Below are 20,369 nucleotides of genomic sequence, written 5' to 3'. Positions count from 1 at the left end.
AGGAGAAGTGAAAGTCACTCAGTTGTGCACAACTTTTTGTGATCCACGGACTGTAGTCCACCAGGTTCCTCTGTCCATGGAGTTCTCCAGGTAAGAATACTGGAGTGGGTAGCCATTTCCTTTTCCTGGGGATCTTCCCAACCCAGGGGTCAAACCCAGGTCTCGTGCATTGCAGACAGGTTCTTTGCCGTCTGAGCCACCAGGGAAGCCCACCTGGGGAGGAAGAGTCCTGCAGATAATCCCTTGGATCTTTGATTGTATCTTCTACCCTGTCCTTCTGTGTCTTAAGCCACCCTGCAGGGGTCACTCTGTGATTAGAAACGGAATGTCTCTAAGGGTTAATTTAGGTCCATCTTGGAATATGACTGGACTAAATTCAGTTCATGTCAACAAATGTTTCTGAGTGCTTACTCTGCATAGTCCACGACTGAGCCCCTGTTCACATTATGGGGTCTCTCAATACCCTTCGGGGCTTCCCAGGTGCCTCAGTGGTAAAGAATCTGCCTACCAATGCGGGAGATGCAGGAGACTCGGCTTCCATCCCTGGGTTGAGACGATCTTTCAGAGGAGGGCATGGCAACCCACTCCAGTATTCTTGCCTGGGAAGCCCCGTGGACAGAGGAGCCTGGCAGGTACAGTCCACGGGGTTGCAAAGAGTCGGACACGACTGAGCAACTGGGCACTTGAGGACTGGTACAGCTTCCTTCACGTCCACCTTTCAAGTCTCATTGCCAGGACTCCACGTCGCACAGCTTCAGGGAACACACTCAACACCATGTTGTACGGGAAGGGTTCCACCTACCGTGCGCCGTGCCCAGGCTTCACAGCTGCATGAGGCCATCTGGCTAGTCCTCTGATTGTTTCACAGTTTAATATCACTCCTGCTAGATGGCAAGCTCTCGGAGAACAGGTCTGATGCACCTTTTTCACTACTGTGTTCGCTGCTATGGTTTCCCTGCTGCGTTTAGTAATGCCAGTGAGTAGTCAAGCACTTCCCTGGTGGCTCAGACAGTAAAGAAACTGCCTGTCGTGCAGGAGACCCAGGTTCTATCCCTGGGTTGGGAAGATTCCCTGGAGAAGGGAATGGCGACCCACTCCAATATTCTTGCCTGGAGAATCCCATGGACAGAGGAGCCTGCTGGATTACAGTCCATGGGGTTGCAAAGAGTTGGGCATGACTGAGCGACTAACACTTTGACTTTCATGAGTGTTCAGATCACTTTTGTTGAGCCAGTGACTAGGTGGATGTATAAGGACCTGATCAGAACATATTGGAGGACTTCCAAACCAACATCCCCTCCATCTGGGTGAGTGGTGAAGTTTCAGCAAACATCCCTGGCAAAATAGGGAAAGATTGTGAGCTAGAGCATTATGTAAGTTTGAAATGTAGCTTCCTGTAAGTAGCAGAAACTTCAACAAACTGCCACCTAAAGACCTTCAGTTTTGTCTGTCTCATACAACATAAACGTGGCTATGTTGTAACAGCAAGAAGATACAGCACTTATACCTCATTGGCACTTCACAACAGACCATCAAAATACACAAAGCAAAAGCAGATGGAAGGGAGGCATAGTGATCTACTATGATAGTTGGAGCCTTCAATATGCCACTCGAAGTAATGATCAGACGGAAGAGAAGTTAGGAAATAGAGAGCTGAACAATGCAGTAAATTAACTAGATCTCACAGACATAAACAGAACACTCCAGCCCAACACACACATTCTTCACAAGTACACACGGGACATTCTCCAGGATAGACCAAACATGAGGCCACAAACTCAGTCTTAATAGATTTTAAAAGATAGACATCATACAGTTTCTTCTCTGACCAGAACAGGTTGATGTTAGAAATAAATAACGAAAGTTAAACTGGATTCTCTCCATTGTTTTTTAATAGCATTTTATTCACATTAAGACGGGGAGAAGCCACGTCTGATAGTTGGTCCAGTTCATACTGTAAAGGCATTACTCAAGGCTTAAAAAGTTTTTTTCTTACAAGACATTACATGGTATTATAAGATGGAATTAAAAAACTAATTGACACTGACTATGTAACCAGTCAATTTATGTTTATTTATCTTTCAATAAATACTCGAAAAGGGAAAAAATTAAAACTGGAAAATTCACAAACTTGTGGAAATGAAACAGCACACTCATACAACCAATGGATCAAAGAAGAAATCATAAAGGGAATTAGAAAACACTTAAGATGAGTGGAAGCATAAACACAATCTACAAAACTTGTGGAAGACAATGAGAGCAGTGCTAAGTGGGAAATTTAAATGCTTACATTAAAAAGAAGGGCAAAGATCGCAAATAAAAAACCTACCTTTATAACTTTAGGAGCTAGGAAAAGAAGGATAAAGCCAAAGCTAGTCTAAAAAGTTAGCTAGTCACACCTAAAACTATTGAACTCTTAGAATAAAGCGAAGGACGAAACCTTCAGAACCTCAGATTTGACAATGATTTCCTGAATATGACCTAAACAGCACAGGCGGTAGCAACAACAAAATGGACAAATTAAACTTCATGAAACATCAAGCTTTTTGTCCTCAAAAGACACCTTCAACAGAGTAAAAATTTGGCCCACAAAATGAGAGAAAATATTTGCAAATTATATATCTGATAAGACTGAATATCCAGAATACACAGACAACTCAATAACAACAAAGAAATCAATTTGAAAATGGGCAACAGGACTGAATAGACACGTTTTCAATGAAGATACACAGATAGCCAATAAGCATATGAAAAGTGCTCGACCTGACTAATCACTGGGGAAATGCAAATCAAAAGTGCAACGAGAAACCACCTCACATGCATTAGGTTCGCTGCTATTTAAAAAAAAAAAAAGTGCTGGAAAGGATGTGAAGAAACTGGAGACTCATGGTGGGAACGTAACATGGTACAGCTACTGCCGATAACAGTATCGCAGTTCCTCAAAGATTAAAAATAGGTTATCATATGATCCAGCAATTCCTCTTCTGGGTGTATGCCCAAAAGAATTGAAAGCAGAGTCTCCAAGAGATACTTGTACACCAAGCTCATAACTTGAATTTTTCACAAGAGCTAAAATATAGAAGCATTCTATTGACAGACAGATGGATGGACAAGCATGAAGTGATATATACATCAATGAAATATTAATCGGCTTCAAAAGAAAGGACTTTTAATACAATATTGCAGACATACAGCTGCAAAGTTTAAATAACTTTTTTCTTCTCTCTTAAGATACTTTCAATGTTATTAATATCTCTTAGATTAACAATAATCCCAAGAGTCCAGAGAAGTGTGCCACTCATTCTGGAGCTGTGGGCAAGGCTCTCCTCTCCCTGAGTCTTGGTCTCCTTGTCCATAAGAAGACAGGGACCCAGTCTTCAATGCCTTTGAGTTCTCCTGGCTCTTCACCAGTTCTCCCCACTTCCCAGCAACCCCAGACATTTCCATGGGGCTGTGGTTTACAAAGCTATTCGTAGGTACCATACTACAGGAGTCACACCTTTGCCTGGAGCCGCCTGGAGCTGGGATGAAGCAGAGAAGAGAGGAGAGAGACCTCGAGAGCCAGTGGGATGGAAAGTTTCCCATCGGACCATCCAGAACCGCATTCCCGGACGTCCTCAGGGAAGCCAGCCTGGCTGATGGTGCAAGACGGGCAGCCTTGGGGAGCACAGCTGCCTTGCCAGTCATCATCAAGGGGAGCAGGTAAGGGGGGCTCGGGGGTGAAGGCCGAGCCCTGGGCCTCCTGTGACCCGCAGAGTCCTCCAGTTGGTAAGGCTGGAAACACGAGCTTATGTCTTCTTAACCACGCTGTACACTGGCGTCTCGGAGGGAATCCTGTCGGCCTTGGAATCCTGGCTCTGGGGGTCAAACACTATCGAGGTGTAGTGAAGATCGCCACTGGGCGGGCCCTGCAAAGACAGAGGCCAGAGGCTCAGAAGAGGCCGGGGAAGTGGGAATCCCAGGTTAGGGAGGAGACATCAGAGGGGCCACCTGAGGGAGTTCCACTGGCGGGGGGTGGTGGAGGCTCCACTGGTCCTCACCGTCCTGGCCACTTCCTCTTGCAAAGGCAGGTCTCCAAAATCCCATCCACCCACCTGCTCTGCTCCCACCTGGTCAAGATGAGACATGCCAGACCTGGGACCCTTTGCTGCAGGGCTTGCACCTGGACAAACATCTCCTCGAGCAACAAAATCCAAAGAAACTCTAAGGGACTAAACCTAACTGCATACATGCATAGCTGGGGCAAATTCTGGACTAGAGACACAAAGAGACCAAAAACCCACCTGCCAACTTTGGAGGAGCCTGGAGCAAAAGCCGTGTGCCGCGCATGCCCCCTGCATAGAACAACACCCAAGAGGCGGCAAAACACCTAAGCCACCTCTCTAGCCCCACCCCTGGACACACCCCTCCCCTCACTGGCCCCCAAGCAAGGAAAACTGTTGTTTGTTCTTGCTCCCTCCTGCTGCAGCAGGGGCCCCACAGAGCCTTGCCTGAATTTCTTGTCTGGCCTCTGATCAATTTCTATTGATTGGGAAAGGCCAGGAGCCCTGATCTCTATCAAAGACACAGCGCAAAGTCCAAGCATCAGAGCTGGGGGAGCGCCTGGGATCTGCTTTGGGGCCATTAGTCACCAAGTTAAAAAAGCTAGGATGTTGCTAGTCCCTGGCCACGTGTCTGATGCTCAAACTTCCATCTCGTCTTCTCTAACAGCTAATCCCTCAACCTCTGCCTAAACTCTTTCCACTCAAGGGTGAATTATGACCCTGCACAGGGTGGGGATGGGAGGCAACCTCTTCCATTATTCCACTTTTCAATGCTGTGCCTACGGCTTGACCCACAGGGGCTCATTGGTAAAAATCTAAAAAGTAGAGTTCATGCCAAAGAGATGATGGGACCAAAACAGTGGAAAACCACTGGCTTTAACATTGAGTGTATGGTACGTGAGTGTGCGTGCCTGCTAAGCTGCTTCAGTCGTGTCCAACTCTGTGCGACCCCATGGACTGTAGCCCACCAGGCTCCTCTATCCATGGGATTCTCCAGGCAAGAATACTGGAGTGGGTTGCCATGCCCTCCTCCAGGGGATCTTCCCATCCCAGGGATGGAACCTGTGTCTCTTATGTCTACAGCATTGGCAGGCGGGTTCTTTACCACTAGTGCCACCAGGGAAGCCCATGTGGTCCATGAAAGTGAAAGTGAAGTCGCTCAGTCATGTCCAACTCTTTGCGACCCCATGGACTGCAGCCTACCAGGCTTCTCTGTCCATCCATGGGATTTTCCAGGCAAGAGTACTGGAATGGGTTGCCATTTCCTTCTCCGGGGATCTTCCCAACCCAGGGATCAAATCCGGGTCTCCCGCATTGTAGGCAGATTCTTTTATCGTCTGAGCCACCAGGGAAGTCCATATGGTACATAGTAGGTGCTTAATAAATGCTGTACTTTATGGACTCTTGATTATCCACTGGCCATTCCAAAAGCCCCTTCATCTCCCACCCGACCCCTCAGCCACAAAGACACCAAGGTCTGGCGAAATCTATACATTCTTCATTTTCTTTTCTAAGATTTTTTTGATGTGAACCTTTTTTACAGTCCTTATTGAATTCATTACAATATTGCTTCTGTTTCATATTTTGGTTTTCTGGCCAAGAGGCATGTGGGATCTCACCTCCCCGACCAGGGATCAAACTTGCACCCCCTGCATTGGAAGGCTAAGTCTTAGCCACTGGACCGCCAGAGACGTCCCCAACACTTGACTGGTTTTCTGTGTATCCTCGTCCTACAGAAGCACAAGGTGACCAATTGAGCCTCTCTCCCCTCCCTGCCTGCCGGACCCCACATGGCGATGCCTCTGCCACGGCCCACGGTCCCCAGGATGGGAGCTGAGCCCTTGCACTCACCACTGTGCTGTATTCCACCTCCGCCTGCGTGGGTTGAACGGGCTTTCCAGAAGGGGGCCACGTCTGCAGCTCCAGATTTGCATAGCAGGGCTCAGTCTGCTCAGCAGCCTGGGGTGGACAGGAGTGCGGGTTTGGATGGGTGTCCACAGGCCCCCCTGCAGTCCAGCCTAGAGAGGCCCGTGTCCCTGCAAGCATCTCCCCTTCCCCTCTACGTTCTGGGTGCCCCAGCCTTCCCATCCTGCCTTCCCCCTCCCCCACTCAGGTCCTCTCTGGGGAGTGTTTGAATGCTCAGGTCAACAGCTGGGCTGGAGGACCCTCCGTCCCTCCCCCTCCCTTGGGAGGGAACAGGCTGGCCAGAGCTCACGGTGACCCAGCGACCAGACCTCCCGGGCGTTGTTCTTCCAGCTCTAGGTGAGCACCTCGCTCTATCCATGTGGGATCCACGTGGACCCCCACCGGCTAACGGGACAGATCGGATGCCCAGCATCCCCTGCGTGCCTCCCGACCACCCTGACTCCCCTCCTGGGGGAACCCTCCTTACCTGACTGCGGCTCTGGGGCGGCTCTGGTTTCTCTCCAGCTAAAGAGGCAAGAGAAGAGGAAGGAGACTGAATCCTAGAATGAGGCAGGATGATCGAGTGAATGAATGAGTGAATGACAAGAGTGGGCTCAGGGGAGGAACCACAAGTGAGCACAAGGCAGGCGTCCACAGGGGTCACTAACCCTAACCTTAACCCCAGAGGCAGCCGGGAGACAGGCGCTGAGATGCCAAGCAGGGGAGAGACAGAGGCTACATGAACACAAAGCCTTTCTTCCGTTAGCAAAGATCCCTTGACGAGGTGTGATCCACTCACACAAGTCAACTCTGCACTCAGGGATTTGGAGGAGATTATTAGCAGGGAAAATCATACAGTGTGTTAAGGTTGAAAAGTGGAATTACAGGACTTCCCTGGTGGTCCAGTGGTTAGGAATCCACCTGCCAATGCAGGGGACACAGACGGGTTCGATCCCTGGTCCTGGAGGATCCCGCATGTTGCTGGGCAACTTAGCTGACGTGCCACAACTACTGAGCCCATTTTCTCCAACAAGAGAAACCACCACAGCGAGAAGCCCACGCACCACCACTAGAGAAAGCCCGCACGCAGCAACGAAGACCCAACAAAAACAAGTCAACAACAAAAATTTTTTAATTAAAAAAATGAAAGTGGAATTACATACGGAGCAAACATTTTAAAAAGTCAGATTTGCAAGAGACCGTAAGGATGTGACTCAACCGTCTGTGGTTGGTTTTCTCTGAGTGGTGCAAGTTCTTCTTTTTATTTATTAGGGTGAATTTCTTTCCCTCTCTGTGTTTTACGTCTTTTTCCAAATTTCTACAGCAATCACACACCCCGTTTTTAAAGGGGAGGAACGCTTTTTAGGTGGAAGGGCACCCTGGAGATCGCTGGGACCCACAGATCTGAGGCAACCCAGGCTGGGAAAACCCCCATGTGGTAAAGCAGTATGGGCTAAAGTTTTAGAATATGGTTCCCAGAAGCGATATGGGAAGAGCAGATGGGGAAGAGGAAGTGGTTTTCTTTCCATCCATCAAGCATACATATGTTGAGGCTGATTTCGCTGCTAAAGGCCTGAGATGTGCTGGAGGGAGGGGCTGGACCCCACGGGGATGCTGGAGGTGACAGAGTAAGGCGGGGTCTCCCCTTTGGCTCCCAGTAAGAACCAACTCCCAGTTTAGCACTGCAGGTGTGGGGTAGAGCCACCAGAGTTTCACTGCAGCCCGAAAGGCTCAGCATCGGTCATTCTGAACAAACATCCCCTCTGCCCAGGTACTCGGTGCACATGGAATTAAGAACTCTTAGTCCAGGAAGGAACCTTAAGGCTCACACCCATCTCAGGCAGAAAGCTGCTCTCCTACAGGAGTCAAGTACGAATCGGCACTTGCCCTGGGCGCCTGCCATCTGCCTCTGCAAGGATCAAATCAGGTGCTGATGCAGCTGCTTCAACACCCCCTGAAAGGAGTTCAGGGTAGAGAGCAGGAATGAGGCATCTGTGCGCCAGGTAAACGGGCAGGACAGGTCTTCAGATAGTCAGATGTCTCAGGGGCTGATTTTTATGAGCCCAATCCTTGCATCTCCCCGTATCTAGAAAAGCACGAACATCCTTCACGGAGACGACTGTTCGCTGTGAGTAGCAGAAGCTTCCCAAGACGAATAGAAACCTCCTGGGAAAATGTGTGCTTGATTGCCTGTGTTCCTCCCCATTCACCAAAATCACAGATACGCTGACCTTTCCCCGCCCCCTGAATCTCTGGAGCGGTTTCTCAGACCTATCTAAGGTGTTGTCTCCCAGGCCACAGTCCTCATTCTGCCCCAGATAAAACCTAGCTCGCAACTCTCACGCTGTGCAGTTTTTTTTAAGCGGACACAGATAACACTTGGGCCACCCACCAGCAAGAAGGTCACAGCGTCACTGGTTCCTCTGCTCTTCTATGTATTTAATTTGCTCAAGCGTTTGTTGAGCCCCTACTTACTGAGCACCAGACAGGATGCTGGGGGCGTCTTATTTTCTCTTTTAATCTGAGCTCAGAGGAGAATGGCTGGACCACAGGCTCCCTGGGTGCCACTGTGACAATATTAAATAATATTAAATAATACTTTCACTCAACACATACCGCTCCCGTGCCGTCTTGGGTAAGGGTCTCTGATCTTAAGGAGCTGCATGGGCTGGTGGGGAGGCAGCCTACGAAGCAGGTGAGACAAACAGGTGGGACAAGGGCTTTGATGGCGGGAGAATAGAGGCTCCCCCTGAAAGGGCCCCTGACCTGCCCTTTGGGGGCCAGGAAGAAGTCCCAGAGGAAAGGAAGCGGAGAGCAGCACTCAGGGGATCAGGAGTGAGCCGGTGGAGGGCAGGGCAGGCCCCCCAGGTGCCCAGAGCAAACGCGGAGGAAGTTGAGAAACTGCTGCCTTCCAGAGTGTGAGGATGGGCAGATCGCCAAGGCCTTGACCATGCTGGGCAGGCCTGGACTTTGGAGGCTGTAGGAGGTCACGGAAGGGTTTAGACGGAAGAGGGACGTTGCTTCACGAGCCCAGCCCTGCCGTGGTAAAGGCCTCTTGCCTTAAAGTCACCTCCTCTCAGCCATACCACGGACACTCCCTCCCGGGCCTGCCCTCTAGGGTCACCCGGGGCCATGTGGTCCCAGGGGAGATACAGCTGATGACCCTTCTGGAAACCCAGACGCATTTCCTCTAGGACCGGAGGGTGTGGGCGGGGCCGGCCCACCCTCGGGGTGGGGTGCAGGCGGGTGTGGGGGGCTCACTCACCTTTGACCCGTCTCTGAACCATCCTCCAGGCGAGCAGTGAGATGCCCCCCAGCAGGAGCAGCAGCAGCACCAACGAGATCAGCAGCGCATGGAGCCTGAAGGGAGACAGGGTGGGCTGGGTGGGGCAGGGAGTCCCACCTTCCCTCTCTTGTTCAGTAGATAAGTGCCCACTGAAAAAAAGGCAGACAGCGTAAAGCCTCCTTTGCAACCCCCGTCTACCTAAATCCCCCCACAGACACACACGTTACACCTAAGAGCCTTCCAGAGCCTCTTTATTCAATGCAAGAAAATACGAATATACATTATTTTTGTATATGTCCTTTTTTCACATAAAAGAGGCATAGTATAAACCATGGGTCCCCAGCCCCTGGGCCATGGACCAGTACCCACCAGGGGACTGTTAGGAACCTGGCCACACAGCAGGAGGTGAGCACCTCCCCATTCACCCCCCACCCCCCAAATCTCTCTTATTACTGCCTGAACCATCCACTCCCACCCCCGTCTGTGGAAAAGCTGTCTTCCACAAAACTGGTCCCTGGTGCCAAAAAGGTTGGGGGCCGCTGGTATAAATGCTGTTGTTCAGCTGCTCAGCCGTGTCCGACTCTTTGCGACCCCATGCACTGCAGCATGCCAGGCTTCCCTGTCTTTCACCATCTCCTGGAGCTTGCTCAAACTCACGTCCATTGAGTCAGTGATAAACACTAGTTTTTTACTTCACAATGCATCTTGAAGATCTTTCCATGTCACTGCATACAGAAGTTCCCCGTGGGTTTTTTTTTTTACAGCTGCATAGTATTCCATTGCATGGACAGACCATAAATTATTTGACTCTTCCCTTTCCATGGGCATTTCTTTTGCCCAGTCTTTTGCAATTACAAACCTGGCTGCAAAAGCATCACCTTGAAACTCTACCACTTCACACTCAGACAGCAGCAATTGCTTTCCTGGGGAACTGACGAAACTTGGGCTCTGCCCCTCCCTTGCTTGGGCCCCTTCTTTTATGCCTAACTGGCATCCATAATGTTCTAGTCTTTTTTTCTTAAAGATGCACCCCCCCGCCCCACCCCTGAGAACTGTACAAGCTTCAGCTATACAAAACCCAACTCTGGGGCTTCCCTAGCAGCTCAGTGGTGAAGAATCCACCTGCCAATGCAGGGGACACAAACAGGTTTGGTCCCTGGTCCAGGAAGATCCCACAAGCTGTGGAGGGAGTAAGCCCAGGCTGCACAACTACCAGGCCTGTGCTCCATGACTAGAGAAGCTGCTGCAGTGAGAAGCCCGAGCACAGAAACTGGAGCGTAAGCGCCACTCTCTGCAGCTAGAGAAAGCCTGTACAGCAACAAAGACCCAGCACAGGGGGAAAAAAAAGACAAATAGACAAATAAAATTATTGTTTAAAAAACCCAGCTCCATTCCCCAGGTGTGCATCTGCAGATCGTTTCTGAAGGCGGCATGTTTGGGGCCTGAATCTCACCTTGCCTGATATAAAGCTTGTCACCTGGATTGTCAGGAAGCCAGTGGAGGGGTCTTGGGGTGTCCTATAATAAAGAATCTGACTGGCCTTTGCCTCTGGCTCCTGGAAGGGAGGCTCTAAATCCTTGAGGTTTTCTTAGTAATAGGAGCACCTTTGTGATTCACAAGCCCCTTGGATCTGCCTGAGATTTTCCCTGACTCAGGCCGGGAGCTGGTCACCAGAAGGGCCAGCCATGTGATGAGAGATTTGGGGCTCTGGCCAGCCTGACCTTCAGGGAAGTGGAAAGGGGTGTTGGGGGTTGAGGTCAGTCGTGTGGGCAATGATTAGATTAGTCATGTCTGTGCAATGAAACCCAAGTAAAAACTATGGGCACCAAGACTTGAAGGAACTTCCTGGTTGGTAAAGACATCAAAGTCCAGGGAGGGTGATGCCCTCCAACTCCACTGGGAAAGGGCACAGAAATTTTGCAGTCAGGACCCTCCCAGACCTTGCCCTACATGTCTCTTCATTGACTGGTCCTGACCTTTATGCATGTGTGCTGAGTCATTTCAGTCGTGTCTGACTCTGCAACCCCACGGACTGTAGCCTGCAGCCGTAGGCTGGACCCCATGGACTATAGCCTTCATGGTTAGGCTCATCTGCCCATGGGGATTCTCCAGGCAAGAATACTGGAGTGGGTTGCCATGCCCTCCTCCAGGGGATCTTCCCAACCCAGAGAACAAACCCAGGTCTCTTATGTCTCCTGCATTGGCAGGTGGGCTCTTTTCCACTAGCTCCTCCTGGGAAGCGCCCTGACCTTTATACTTTATGATAAAACTATATGTATAGCACTTCTCTACATTCTGTGAATTACCTAAGCAATTACCAAACCCAAGGGAGTCGTATATCCAGCTGATCAGAAATGTGATGATCTGAGCATCCCCAAAGAGCTCTGGCATCTGAAGTCAGGCCATCTTACAAGACTGAGCCTCACGAGCCTCGCAGGATGCTGGAGTCTGTGCTGACTCCCAGGTGGCCATTTCTGGAATCGACTTGCAGGGTGCCAGGTGGTGTCAGAATAGGGAGTCTTGGGCTTCCCTGGTGGTCCAGTGGTTAAGAATCTGCTTGACAATGCAGGGGACACAGGTTCGATCCCTGGTCCAGGAAGATCCCACATGCCGCGGAGCAACTAAGCCCGGGCACCTCAACTCAGGTGGCGCTAGTGGTAAAGAACCTGCCTGCCAACCCAGAAGACACGAGAGACGCAGGTTCGATCCCTGGGCAGGGAAAATTCCCTGGAGAAGGGCATGGCAACCCACTCCAGTATTCTTGCCTGGAGAATCCCATGGACAGAGGAGCCTGGTGGGCCAGAGTCCATGGGATCAAAAAGAGTTGGACACGACTGGGCAACTAACACACACCACAGCTACGGAGCTCACGCTCTAGGGCTCATGCTCTGCAGCAAGAGAAGCCACCACAACGAGAAGCCCTAGTGCCGGAACTAGAGAGTAGTCTCCACTTACTGCAACTAGAGAAAGCCCCAGTGCAGCCACGAAGACCCCGCACAGCCAAAAATAAAAATTAATTGATTACTTTTTTAAAAAGGGAGTCTGTGAATCCCAGAAATGATTTCGGACAATATGCATATTTCCAGGGAGAGAAACTATAAATGTCAGATTCTCCTGGGGTTTTTTTTTACCTCCCCCTGCCAAAAAAAGGTCGAGAATCACAAATTTGGAAGAAAGAACCTAAAACTTCGGAATCATATAAACTCAGCCTGGGAGGCAGCCTGCCTCTGTGACTGTATTACCCACTCAGTCACTTAACCTCTCGGAGCCTCAGTTTACTCATCCATAAACTGAGAGTGATGGTGGTGAAGGATTGTAAGGAGCAGATGATGACGCCCAGGTGGGGCACTGAGCGTGCGCCTGGCAGGATATCATCTCACCAGCTCTCATTAAATGTCGCTTTCCCTCCCTCCACCCCCAGCTGCTGCCCGGCCTGAGCCCTCTCTCGGAGCCCAGGGCAGGTCCAGTGTGGCCCCTACGAGCCAAGCTAGGAGACACAGACCAGCTTCCAGCCTGGGTGCAAAGGGAGCCAGAGGCCCCAGTCAACGGGGACAGGGGTCCTGACCAAATAGACCCCAAGGCAGAGGAGGCCCGCTTCCAGGACACGGGTCTAGGGCACCTTACCTCCAGTTCTGCGTGGGGTCGTATTCCTCCTCGCTGCTGGCGTTGTGGGTGGTGCCCTCTGTGGTCAGGGTGGTGAAGGACACAGTTGAAACTTTGGTTGTGATTGTCGAGGTCTCGGCTGGGACAGTTGGTCGGGTTGGCCTTGGTGTTGGTGGCGCTGCTGGTGCCGAAATACAAATCAGACTCGGGGAGCCCCTCTGACTCTCCCACCACCCCCCAATACCTTTCTCGGTTGATTTCACACAAAATAATCACTTGGGAAGGGGGCAGGATGGAGGACCCAACGGCCAGGACCCTCCCAGGGCTAAGTGAGCATTTCCAGATGGGACACAAGTACCGCCCCCAACAGCCCTGACCCCATCCCCATGATGAGGTCAGGGTCCTCTGGAGTCCCCAGAGTCACCCCCACCTCCAGTCTTGCTCCCCCCCAACACCAAGTCACAGCCTCGTGAGCCTGCCAGAGACAGCTGCCTGGACTGCAGATCTTGTTAGCGCTCCCACTGTGTTCAGCATCTTCGCCCCGCCCGCCGCCTCTCCACTCAGCTCCCCACCTTCCCCCACACACACTTTCCCGGGTTTTGGCAGGGAGGCCCACGGCACCCTCCTCTCTCAGCTGCACACCCCGCCTCTCTGCCACCCCTTCCCCAACAAGCACCTTCTCATCGCTCAAGACTGAGGAGATGTGCCAGAGCCCTGACTGTCTCTCTGTCACACACACACACACACACATGCGCATGTGTGCACACACACACATACACACAATATACACACATACACACACACATACACACAATATACATACACTCCCCACACACAGAGTTTTCTCTCTGATGTGATTTGTGCCTTGGCTATCCCAACCTGAGACTGTTCAGGTGACCTTTTTGCTGGTACAGGGGGAGGGGTGTGCATGGCTCACCTGGGATCACAGACACCTCTATCTCGAAGATGGGGTCAATATTAAATGGCACATTGATCCCACACCGGTACGTTCCCGCATCCTCCTCTCTGAGGCTCTTCAAGGTCACTGTGAAGGTGAGGTTTGCAGGATGGTCTCTGATGGACATGCGGTCCCTCGTCACTTCTCTCTCTGACTTTGTGGTCTCCGCCATCTTCCACAATAATACACACGGGGGTTTGCACCAGTATTTGGAATTGTTTATGAATTCCTCTCGGTACCGACACTCCACGCTCAGGGATCCCCCCACGATGCCCCTCACTTTGCGGGGGCCGCTCAGGGAAAAACAGCCTGGAAAACACAAACGGGTCCAGCTCCATCAGGTGGGCCTGGGTCAGGACACCCTGGGGGTCACCCCCAAAAGTTCCCCCATCTCTTTCGAGCTGCCCCGCATCAGCCTGAATATACCTTGAGACTTTGCCCCTTCCACTCTGTCAGCCCTAAGACCATAGCTGCCCTTTCCTCCAGACCCAAACTTTCTTTCCTCTGCCCTTCCCACCTCTCACCCACCAGGGACCTCCCACCTCCCAGCTTGTCAGGATGCCCCCAGCCCAGAGCAGCTCAGTCACCTGAAGAACCGCTCACAGCCGATGTGTTCCCACCAAGGGGCTGTGCCCCGAGGCAGAGAGAGGGCTGCCAGATGGTTCACAGAAGCACCAGACATGAGGCAAATTTTGCGGATGAAAAATCACCTGCACACACAGTTTACTGACAGCCTTCATCTCACCCTGGGTCTTACTTCAGCTTGCCCAGCCCCTATTAACTTAATTTTCAAGGAAGATTATGCTTTATTTCTGAGATTGGGGTCTGCCATTGTCCCAGAGAGTCCTCTGCTACGGAGCTGGGGGACTAAGGTGACGTGTGTGAAATTAATGCTGGCCACCAAGCCGAGGACATGCCCCCCCGCCCTGGCCCCTGTGGATACGGCTCCTCACCAGCCCTGTAATTCTGTGACGGGGTCCCCACAGTGGTGGGGGGGTGTAGCTTGCTGTCTTTCGCTAGAGTTAGGCGTCTTTCATTTGACTTGGCTTTTCAGGCTCTTAAATCACTTGAAGACACTCGAACGTAAGCCCCTGGGACCTTCTTCTTGTATCTTTAAGGTCTACACGTGTCTGGCACTTGGGGGTGAGCACCTCCCCCAGCCCACACGGCTCTCCGTTCAAAGCTGCCCAAAGCTGACCACAAGCTCCCACTCCTGGGAGCCCATCAGGGGACCCTATTCTGGCCTGGGTGGCAGACACCCCGCAGAGATGCCTTCTCCAGCCCCACTGCGGGTGTGATGTTTCCTGAGATGCTCCGTGGCCAGTGCCATGGTGGCATGGAAAGGGCATCAGAAGAATCTGAGTTTTAGTCTCAGTTCTATGACAAGTCTGCTGTGTGTTCTGGGACAAGTTACCTAACCTCTCTGAGCTTCAGAGGCCTCACTGGTAACGTGGTGATGACTGGTAAGCCTTGCAGGACATTGGGAGTATTGGATGAGATAATGGGCGCCAGATGCCTGGAGAATAATATCAGGTTGAACCACATGAAGCTGCCGGCATCCCTCTGTGTCTGGCCAAGAAAGCCAACATTTCAGAAAATTCAGTCTAATGAACATAGATAACCCTCTGAGAACTAAGATCCCACAAGCCGAGCAGTGCAGCCAAAAATAGAAAAAAAGACATTCTCTACAGGTAAGTGTGTAAATCTGGATGAATGTATGATTTTCTAGAAAATAACAAATCAGTAAAATCAACACACACCGAGTGCTTAACAGATAAACGTCCCAGCCCTTCCTTCGTTTAAGACGTTGCTTCTGCTGCCCACATCCAGACTCCACGCCCTGTGTCCCCTCGACTGTGAATTGTCATCTTTCCAGCCTGGCTCCCGGCTCCCCTGTCTGGGCTGGGTTCCCCTTCACCTCCACCTACGGGACCCAGCCCTCTGCATCCGGGGCCTGCCTTCCCCTTGCACCGTCTGTCTCCGTCTGTCTCTCTCCCTGTGTCTCTCTGTCTCTCTGTATCACTGCCTCTGTGTCTTTGTCTGTCTCTCCTTCTCTCTCTCTGTGTGTCTGTCTGTCCTTCTCTCTCTCCTTCTGACTCTCACTTTCTGTCTCTGTCTCTGGATCTCATCATCTCTCTCTGTCTGCCCCTCTCTCTGCGTGCCTATCTCTGTCTGCCTCTTTATCTGTCTCTGTCTCTTCTAACAGGGTGTTCCTCTGTTTTCCTAATGTTTTACTTCAGAATCACAAAATCTCATCCCACTAAATCCCAGATAAACGTGTGAACCATCCAACACAAGAAGTGGAGAGGAACCGACGCGTTCACACCCCACCCAGGAGACAGAGTAGAGCCAGAGCAGAAGTTAGTGAATCAGGAAACTAAAAACATTGCAACTAGTGTATACGCTGAAAAGCTGATTTTTCAATTGGGAGAAACAAACAACAAAATAGACATTCTTGTGTGTAACCAGATCAAGAAAAAATAAAAAGAAGACACACGTAAACCATTAAAAAGAAAAATAGGGTAAACCGCAAGCCTCTACAAAAACATCTGCACACTTGGACAAAACTAGTGATTTTCTCATTTTGTAAAAAACATGTATTTATTTGTTTAGTTGAGCTGGGTCTTAGTTGCCACACTTGGGATCTTTAGCTGTGGCATGTGGGATCTAGTTCCCTGACTAGGAATCGAACCTGGGCCTCCGGTGTTGGGAGCACAGAGTCTTAGCCACCAGACTACCAAGGAAGTCCCCCAAACTGGTGATTTTCTAGGAAAGTATATATTACCGATATTAACCCAGAATAGATTTTTTAAAAATGTAGACCAGTACCTGTAAGTGTTAGCAAGGAGTCCTTTCCCAAAGATAACTATGTGAAGTGATATGGTAATTATTTCATGGTGTATACATGTATCAAAATATCACTGTAATTGTACACCATATATATATACACAGTTTTTACTTGTTAATTATGCCTCAGTAAAACTGGAGAGAAAAGAGAAGAAAGAAGTTCCTTTTTCTTTCCATTCCAAAAATTGAGGAGCAAAACTCAGTTTCACAAGTTAATTCTCTCAAAACTTTCAAAGACCAGACAATCCCAATTTTATTTAAACATCTGCAGAGAATAAGAAAACAGGAAAAACTTCCTAATTCTTATCATACATGCTTAGTCACTCAGCTGTATCCGACTCTTTGTGACCCTATGGACTATAGCCTGCCAGGCTCCTCTGTCAATGGGATTTTCCAGGCAAGAATACTGGAGTGGGTAGCCATTCCCTTCTCTCAGGGATCAAACCCAGGTCTCCTGCATTGCAGACAAATTCTTTACCATCTGAGTCTTCAGGGAAGCCCAATTCTTATAATGAAGTCAGTATAATGTATATCAAAGACTAAAATCCGGCCAAATATCTTGATATAATCACCACTAGAATAGTTCAAAGGAAAAAAACTATAGGCGTACTGTGCCGGGATTGGGGATTTTGTTCCAGACAACTGTGCGTGCTCAGTCACTTCAGTCATGTCTGACTCTGCGACCCCCTGGAGTGGAGCCCACCAGGCTCCTCTGTCCGTGGGATTCTCCAGGCAAGAATACTGGAGCGAGTTGCCATTTCCTCCTCCATCCAGACAACCATAGTGAAGCAAATATTGCAATAAAGAAAGTCACAAGAAGTTTTTAGTTTCCCAGCACATATAAAAGCTATGTTTGGGACTCCCCTGGTGGTTAACGGTGAAGACTCCATGTTTTAATGCATGGGGTGTGGGTTTGATCCATGGTTGGGGAACTGAGATCCCACATGCTGCACAGCCGAAAGAAAAAAGCGATGCTTAGGTTATTATACTCCGGTCTATGAAGTGCGCAACAATTAGCATTATGTCTTACAAACAATTTACATACCTTAATTTAAAAATATCATACTCTATTGCTAAAAAATGCTATGCATCATCTGAGCCTTCAGTGAGTCGTAATCTTTTTCTGGTGGAGAGTCTGAAATTTTGCAGGAATTACCAAAATGTGACAGAGACAGGAGGGGAGGAAATGCTGTTGGAAAAATGGAGCCAATAGACTTGCTCAAAGTAGGGCTACCGCAGACATTCAACTGGAGAAAGGCAACGTCTGTGAAACTCAACAAAGCAAAGCGCAAAGCGAGGTGTGATCGTCTCAGTGCTGCATCGTGTGAGCTCAGTCGCTCCGTCGTGTCCGACTCTCTGCGACCCCATGGACTGTAGGACCCCAGGCTCCTCTGTCCGTGGGACTCTCCAGGCAAGAATACTGGAGTGGGTTGCCATGCCCTCCTCTAGTGGATCTTCCCGAACCAGGGATCAAACCCAGGTCTCCCACATTGCAGGTGGATTCTTTCCCTGGAGGCTCAGACAGTAAAGAATTGTCTCAATAGATCATGAAAAAGCACCTGACTCCTGATGCTGCTGTTTTTAAAAACACAGGCAGTGCCCCCTTTAAACTAATGGAAACACTGCACCCCTGCCCACCCAGGGGCCAGGCAGGCATGACCACGGCCACCGCGGCCCTGGGTATCGTGGGACGAGCCCATGACCAATGAGAGAGCAAACCAGAGAAACAGCGGACCCTCCACCCATGACCAATGAGAGAGGAAACCAGAGAAACAGCGGACCCTCCACCCAGGCAGATCCTGCGAACACACAAGAACCCCCTAGAGGGACAGTAGAAACATGAGTCATGAGAAGGTGGCCAGTTTCTCAGCGGTAATGAACCTGCCTGCAAAGCAGGAGATGCAGCAAACAGGGGTTCAGTCCCTGGGTCGGGAAGATCCCCTGGAGGAGGAAATGGCAACAACCGACTCCAGTATTCTTGTCTGGAGAATCCCCATGGACAGAGGAGCCTGGCGGGCTCCAGCCCTTGGGATCCAGAGTCAGGCACGCCTGAGTGACTGAGCACACAAGGATGAGAGTGGCAAGGCTGCAGGAGCCGTCTGAGAGCCGTGAACACTCCTAAAGGCCCAGGAGAGAAATCATCACAAGGAAGCCCTCTCCTCCAGGGAGCGAACCTCCTCCTCCCTTCCCTGAAGCTGCTCTGCCCTCTCCCTCCCTGCCCTGTCCCCCTCGCCTTCCCCAATGGGATGGGAATCCCCATCTCCCTTCCTTGGAGACCGCCAGCCCCCTGGTCCTTAGGTCCTGGCCCCTCGAGCCACCCTGGTTGTTCATTCACCTCCGTGACCCTGAGACCAGGGCCGGCCCCTGCCTGGTCCCCACACTTCCTCCACCCCCTGGACCCGTGACCCAGAGGGCACCTCCTGTCAATGAGCACATCCTGGGTGCGCCCGGTGGTCACCCTGCCACCCACTCTGGCGTGCCCTGACTTTTGCCCTCTTTCCTCTAATAATTCATCCCCAAACCTTCGGCAAAACCCCTCCTCCATGTCCCACTGTGGCTCCTGCAAGGCCAGATGGATGCAGAAGGGGAGATGGACCCTCACCCATGCCCTCCGAGGATAGGGTCCATCTTAAGCGGTGGACAGACCATGCGCCAGTCTGAGTCACCCTCCCCACTTCCATCCCCACCCTCCACCCTCCCCCTCCCACCCCCATCCCCTGGCAGCCCCCACCTGGGACCCAGAGAAGCAGCAGAGCCGGGGGCAGCCACATAGCCCGGTGCGGCTGGGCCATCGCTCCAGCACAGATGTCACCTGCAGCAGCGCCCACCCAGCCGGTCCTGAGGTCTCAGTCCCCCTCCAGAAGGACAGTCAGGCCTGCAGGCTCCCACTTCTGCTTTTCTTCAAGCCTTGCTGCTTCCTTGTTCAGCTTCTTTTCAGTTCTGTTCCTGGAGCTGCTGAGAAGATGGGAGTCACCGAGAAGCAAGCCTGCTGGTGGTGCCCGAGACCCCCCGGCCACGTTCTGTAGGTACTTCCGGTGAGGAGCCCTCCCAAGCCTCCAGCTCACCTCCCCTTCTCTCCCACCCCCAAACCACAGGCTGAAGTTCCCGTCTAACCCAGCCAGTGGCTCCTTGGTGTCCCTGTGGTCGGGGTGAGAGCCCTGGGGAGGAGCAAGGGCCCTGGGTGTGTCCCACAGTGTGACTGCCCCAGGGAGCAGCCCTTCCACGAGCCCCCTGGCTCAAGGCCCACACCCCCAAGGTGGCACCATGACCCCAGAGTCCCTGAGTGATTTCTCATCTTGAAAACCTGTCTTCCACTTGGCCTGAAGGTCCTCGGGTGGTGACCTTCCTTCCCAGGCAGCCCCCACTGGACCCAGCTCAGGGCTGGGTCTCAGAGTGGGACAGAGTGGGACTCAGCAAGCCTGCATGGACCCCTTCTTCCCCAGTCCACGTGGAGCTCAGGCTCCAAATACACACACACGTGTTCCTTGTGACACGTGCCCCTAGGTTGCACAGAACAGCCTCACGAGCATCGGAAACCAGTCCTAACGTGCCACCTGAGAGCTTGCAGATAGTTAACTCTAAATGTCCCCATCTGGAGTCCCCTGAATGCCCTTCCCTTCCTGCTCTGCCTATAACATTTCCAGAAATATATATTTTTCAACCACCAAAAGTCAAGGTCTTGAATGTCAAGGTCAAGAGCGGGGAGGCACCAGCTGGATTAGAAGCA

The 20,369-nt window shown here is 51.1% G+C and overlaps 1 protein-coding gene across 1 annotated transcript; it reads right to left on the bottom strand.

Moving 5' to 3' along the window:
* Window positions 1–1,914: 1,914 nt before the first annotated feature.
* Window positions 1,915–19,891, bottom strand: LOC129651105 (CMRF35-like molecule 8). Its single transcript, XM_055579804.1, has 7 exons — window positions 19,374–19,891; window positions 13,775–14,104; window positions 12,859–13,015; window positions 9,214–9,308; window positions 6,436–6,473; window positions 5,895–6,002; window positions 1,915–3,908 (listed from the first exon to the last, which is right to left on the bottom strand). Exons 1-7 carry the CDS (start codon window positions 19,432–19,434, stop codon window positions 3,789–3,791), a joined length of 909 nt encoding a protein of 302 aa, XP_055435779.1. The 5' UTR covers window positions 19,435–19,891; the 3' UTR covers window positions 1,915–3,788.
* Window positions 19,892–20,369: the final 478 nt, after the last annotated feature.

Source organism: Bubalus kerabau, chromosome 4 (genome assembly GCF_029407905.1).
Source record: "Bubalus kerabau isolate K-KA32 ecotype Philippines breed swamp buffalo chromosome 4, PCC_UOA_SB_1v2, whole genome shotgun sequence".
NCBI classification, from domain to species: domain Eukaryota; kingdom Metazoa; phylum Chordata; class Mammalia; order Artiodactyla; family Bovidae; genus Bubalus; species Bubalus kerabau.
The sequence above is the reverse complement of the archived record's forward strand: the minus strand, read 5'-3'. Positions and strand labels throughout refer to the sequence as shown.

Coding starts and splice junctions, on each gene's coding strand:
- LOC129651105 (XM_055579804.1), bottom strand. CDS start 19,434: ATGGCCCAGCCGCACCGGGCTATGTGGCTGCCCCCGGCTCTGCTGCTT. Junction 14,105..19,373: donor GCTGCTTCTCTGGGTCCCAG/GTGGGGGCTGCC, acceptor TGTGTTTTCCAG/GCTGTTTTTCCCTGAGCGGC. Junction 9,309..12,858: donor GACCCCACGCAGAACTGGAG/GTAAGGTGCCCT, acceptor GTCTCCCTTCAG/GCTCCATGCGCTGCTGATCT.